At 51.5% G+C, this 5,065-nt stretch overlaps 1 protein-coding gene across 1 annotated transcript; it reads left to right on the top strand.

The window, feature by feature from the left end:
- The first annotated feature begins 1,642 nt into the window (after window positions 1–1,642).
- On the top strand, window positions 1,643–4,610 carry MAP1LC3B (microtubule associated protein 1 light chain 3 beta). Its single transcript, XM_042780727.1, has 3 exons — window positions 1,643–1,756; window positions 3,387–3,493; window positions 4,436–4,610. The coding sequence occupies exons 1-3, from the start codon at window positions 1,643–1,645 to the stop codon at window positions 4,608–4,610; spliced, it is 396 nt and encodes a 131-aa protein (XP_042636661.1).
- The last annotated feature ends 455 nt before the right edge of the window (window positions 4,611–5,065 follow it).

Here is a 5,065-nt window from a genome sequence, read left to right on the forward strand (position 1 = left end):
TTCACTCCATATGCCTGTCTTTTGTTTGACTGGAAGCCACAGGAGTGAGTTCAGTTCCAGGTAACTAGGGCCATGCCCTTGGACATCACACCAGATTCCATCAGACCAGTAAACCTGGTCTTTTTTATGATTTTAAGTTTTGTTCCTCATTGTTCTCCCCTACTATCTATGATTTCCCACACAGAACCCCCTATGGGTATGTGACAGTGGTAGCCAGGCACCATCTAGTTCTTCTGGTCTCAGAGTTGTACAGGCTGAGGACTGCACGGTCTCCCAGTCCCTTGGACTAATTGTTCCCATGCACCTTTGCTTTTCTTCACTCTGCTGTGGACGAGGAGAGACCCATCGTTGTATCCAGATGGCCACTTGCAAGCTTTTAAGACCCCAGTTGCTACTTACCGAAGTAGAATGTAGAACAGTGTTTTTGTGTAGTACGTTATGCCATTGTCCCAAGCCCACAGGTCCAACTACTCACTCTATTAGGGTGGTTAACTGTAGCTAAGAAGTAGTAACTTTGCCCTATTAGTTCTAGGTATAAGGACATTCTGATAGCACATACAAATCTGTATGAAATATTGCCTGCCAGCCTTATATATGGTCATGGGTATAGTCACTTTTGCCTAGACATACCTGATCTTTCAGCCTGTTTACCCATCCATTAAAGTTTGTTCTCACTGATAATGCAGTATTCTATATGTAAAAGGATTATCTTTGTTGTCTGTACCTAAGATACTCATTTTATTCCCCAGCCCAAATGACTGGCAATGGCATTGGGATAAATCCATCCTCATCATCCGTGGCATCCTGTTTCTGGAGCCACCAGTGCAAGCATCTTCTCAGGAAGTCCGTGACTTGGTCACGTATGTGCTGATCCCACGAGAAATGTCTCCTACCGTAGTAACTCCCGGTGCTTTGCTGACCTCTTGGTGGAAGGTTTTAGATTAGCCACTTAGAGTGTGTCTGTCTGTAAACCGTGTCTGTCCTGCCACCTTAGTTGTCGCTTACTCCGAACAGCCCTTGGCTTGTTTGTTCCCCTGCATTCCCACAGAGTGCAGTACAGTTGTTGACTTGAGAAATGACTGAGTGTGTTACGGGGGCTCTGGAGCACCTCCGGTGAGCGCTCAGCAGCAGAATGTGTGCTGTAAACTTGGCTTTAGGCACCAAGCAAATGGTTGGAAGCCCCAGCAGCAGCACCCTCCCCTCCCGGGCCCTTCTCCTCCCGGGCCCTTGCTTTCTGCCTGCAGCGCTGAGCTGGAAGAAGCCAGTCTCACCGAGCACTGTGTGCTTTCAGTGAACTCCTGTACCAACTTACCAAGTGATGGGAGCGCCACGGAGACTTGACAGGAGCGTTGTGGGTGGTAGAAGTCCTTGGAGGAATGACTGGAGTCCATCCTGCAGGCCGTTCACTGAGCTGATTCATCTTTGACTAACCCAAGGTCCCAGCCCCTTAACCAGGAGCTCCAGTGTTCCTGGCCTTGTGTTAGACCAGCTGAGAGAACCACATCACTGCAGTTTGGTTCCCATCTGTCTGTCTCGGCCTTGATGCCAGCGGTCTGGTCAGATAAGAAATGTGTCCCTGACTCTTGCAAGATGGACCCCAGCTCAGGATGCCGGAGTTCACATAGGGAGCTGGGTAGTGGACATGCAGGGAAGCGCGCTCTGGCCTGTCCTAATACCTGTCTCTTTCCCTTTTTTTGCAGAACAAAGAGTGGAAGATGTCCGCCTTATCCGAGAGCAGCATCCTACCAAAATCCCGGTAGGCAGCTTTAGCATGTGTTCAGCAGCGGGCAGCCCGCTTCTCGAGACCCCAGCCCGTGTAGCTTGCCTTGTCCTAATCTGGAGTTTGGTATTTAGAGTAACTGTCAAAGATGGGTTTTCCCTCTACCCGCAGCTCATCACTTCTTTCCTTACATCTGTGTTTGCTGCCTTGATGGCACACACTTCACCAATCACATGTACTCACTTGGGAGGAGAGGGCTCGGAGACTGGAAACCAAAACCAAACCCCAATGCCGTTGTGTAGATTCTGACTCATAACAACCCTCATTGGGCTTCTGAGTCAGTAGATCTTCATGGAAGTAGACTGCCTGTGGAGTGGCTGGTGGGTTTGAACAGCCAGCCTTCTGGTTAGCAGATGCCTTATGCACTGCATCACCAGAGCTGTTGGTATTTTAGGAATAGAAGTATTGGGCTAAGGGAGCAGACCAGTGTTGCAGGTCAAGGCTACCTTGGAGTAGATGCTGCAGGGACACCTGCTTTTTGGAAAAGCAGGAGGTGGAGAAGAGACTCCTCCCCTTCCGTGTCCCTGGGGGGAGCATCAGGTACTTCTTGTTGGGGCTGGCCTAGGCTTCCTCCCCACCATTGGGCCTAGAGCAAAACGGTCCAGAGAACCTGCGTTTGCTTTCAGACAGAGCTCAGGTCCAGTCCTCGGTAATACACGTCCGTGGTCTGTTTTCTGAAATTGTGTGAGAGGCTGCAAGTGCCTCAGCTGCACCTGAGAACCCCACCCTTGCGGTCACTACGAAGATCTGCATCAATTCTGGGTGCATGGTGTTCAGCTGGTATCAGCTGACAGACCTCCTCGTTCTGCTGACCACTTAGAAACCCCACCTCTCAGCTCTTGGGGAGCTCTCCCTTTAGGCTGTCTGGTTCTCTCATGCCCGAGAGGAAGGGGGAAGGTCTGCGATGATGGGGTGGGCACTGGAGAGGGGTGGTGCTGGTGGTGGTGCTCTAAGGCGGCTAGAAAGGTCAGTCTACTTGGCATGGTCCTGACTGTGACCTAAGAAAGAGACGCCATGTTCCATGTGGGTCGTGCCTGGTTGGAACGGTCACAGCCTGTCCTTGCATTTGGGGTCCTCTATCCTGGTCAGTCAGGCTGCATGTCCCAGACCTTCTGCCTGGGAAGAGACCATGCTTTCTCTGAGCCTTCCAGTGTGCAGGCAAACAGCCTTTTTTAAATACCCATGAGTGTTGGATAAGGCTTGAAGTAATGGGAAGATGTCTTGGGTTCTCTCTCTCCCCAGCCTGGTCTCCCAGGTTGTTGGTGTGGCTCAGACCATGCCCTTTTGGACTGGCACGTTGTCACCAATCCGTCCAGCATTATGGTGGTCCACCTGTATTGGCAGGAGAGAATGACTAAATCATCTTCAGGTTTTCCTTCACGCTCAGTGCTGCTTTGTCTCTCTGTAGACATGTGCCGACCACTGGGCACAGAGAGCCCAGCAGCGCTCAGCACGCATGCCTCAGGAGGGAGCTCTTGGGCAACAAGTCCGTGTGTGTTTGCATACCGTCCTGGCCTGTCCAGCTGCCCCAGAGCAGGCTGTCTCCCTTGTTTCCATTGTCAATGACTGAAATCAACACAAGTGTTGTCACTCTTCTGGCTTCTAGGTGATAATAGAAAGATACAAGGGGGAGAAGCAGCTTCCCGTGCTGGACAAGACCAAGTTCCTTGTGCCAGACCACGTCAACATGAGTGAACTTATCAAAATCATCAGGTACTTGGGCTTTGCTTTTCCTTGGGGTCACATCACATACTTGATCAGACTTCAGGTATGTTTTTAGGGTGGTTCTGCTTAAAATCTATGCACATTCAGGAAAACCAGAGAGCTAGAAACTGCTTCCTTTCTGAGGTTTGTCTCTTACCTGCTGGACCTTTTGTCCCTTCTGTGCTCCTTCGTAATATTCAGCCTTTATGTCATCTCTTGTTTATCAGGGAAGTGACAGTTACTAAGGTTTTGTGGAGGACTGTGGAATGCAGGCAGACTGCATCGTCCTAGGCCTTAGAAGAGGGTCTGAGCAACACTGGAGCTGTGCTGCTTTCCTGAGCCGCTGCTGGCGCTCCGAGCATTCCAGCAGAACGCGGGCCTCGGGCGTGCCCGGGGAGTTGTCTGCCATCGATGATAGCTAGTGTGGAGCGTGAGGGTCACCATGGGAAATGCCCTGTGCTCTATGGCACCGTTAGACTTGGCAGCAGTGGGGCCGGAGCCATGGTCCGGGTGGGTGATGTTTTCTTAACGTGCTTCAGATGTGAGATACTGAGTGGGCCTTGTGACATCTCGCCATCCTGTTCTTCGTTACGCTGTATCTCCATCAAGTCTTACAGAGGACACTGCTCACCATCCAGGTCGAGAAGACACTGACGTGAATCCGCAAGAGAATCTCCCCTTGCCCTTCCTCCAGGGGCTGGGGGGTAGCGGGTACACACAAGCCACAGGGCTCCATTGGTTCAGCACAGTGCCACCAACAAGAGCAATTTTATCACCCCTTTTCAGGCCTCATGGTTAACAGGTGACATGGCACCAAGTGGAACATGAAGCACTCACCCTGAAACAAGACCTCCCATACCAGGGAATCCCCACAGGCCCCGCCTACAGAAGCCCCTATGATGCGTCAGCTGAACTGATGGTGTCGGTCTGTCCTGTTGTTTCTTTCCACAGAAGGCGCTTGCAGCTCACCGCAAACCAGGCCTTCTTCCTGCTGGTGAATGGACACAGCATGGTGAGCGTCTCCACACCCATCTCAGAGGTGTACGAAAGTGAGAAGGATGAGGATGGCTTCCTGTACATGGTCTACGCCTCTCAGGAGACGTTCGGAATGGAATCGGCTGTGTAAGGCCAGCAAAAACGCATCTGTTCTAAAATTTCTAAACTCTTACCGAGGAAAAAAAAGGGATGTTAGCAGCTAGGATTGATGAGCTCACCCGGGCCTCAGGGCAGCATGTCCCCCCGGCAGTTCCAGGACGTTGTCCGGGGCTCATTTAAACTAGGCTACCTTGTTTGCAAATTTTAGACATTTAAAAATAAAATATTTTGCATTTTCAGTTGCTAGTGAAGTAGACCTTGGGGTCATTGTGATGTTCTGCCCTCAGCAGGGATGGGCAGCCCCCGCGGGACTGGGTCCTTCAGAGCCCCGTCTGTTCTCTAGGCTCAGCGCCTGCCCGCTGTCCAACCACCAGACCCATCTCCACCAGAGGACCTTGGAGAGCACGTGCTGTCCCACATCATGCCCCCACACTCATTTGCCACTGTCCCTGGTGCAAAGCAGGGTGAACTGCTTGCTGTCCGTGC

The sequence above is a fragment of the Orycteropus afer genome, unplaced genomic scaffold (assembly GCF_000298275.1).
Source record: "Orycteropus afer afer isolate SDZICR_OR568_19922 unplaced genomic scaffold, OryAfe1.0 scaffold00057, whole genome shotgun sequence".
In the NCBI taxonomy this organism is placed as follows: domain Eukaryota; kingdom Metazoa; phylum Chordata; class Mammalia; order Tubulidentata; family Orycteropodidae; genus Orycteropus; species Orycteropus afer.

Excerpts from the sequence above, each read along its gene's own strand:
- MAP1LC3B (XM_042780727.1), top strand. The coding sequence starts at position 1,643 with ATGCAGGGAAGCGCGCTCTGGCCTGTCCTAATACCTGTCTCTTTCCCT. Across the intron at positions 1,757-3,386 it reads AGCATCCTACCAAAATCCCG|GTGATAATAGAAAGATACAA; the intron begins GTAGGCAGCTTT and ends TCTGGCTTCTAG. Across the intron at positions 3,494-4,435 it reads GAACTTATCAAAATCATCAG|AAGGCGCTTGCAGCTCACCG; the intron begins GTACTTGGGCTT and ends TTCTTTCCACAG.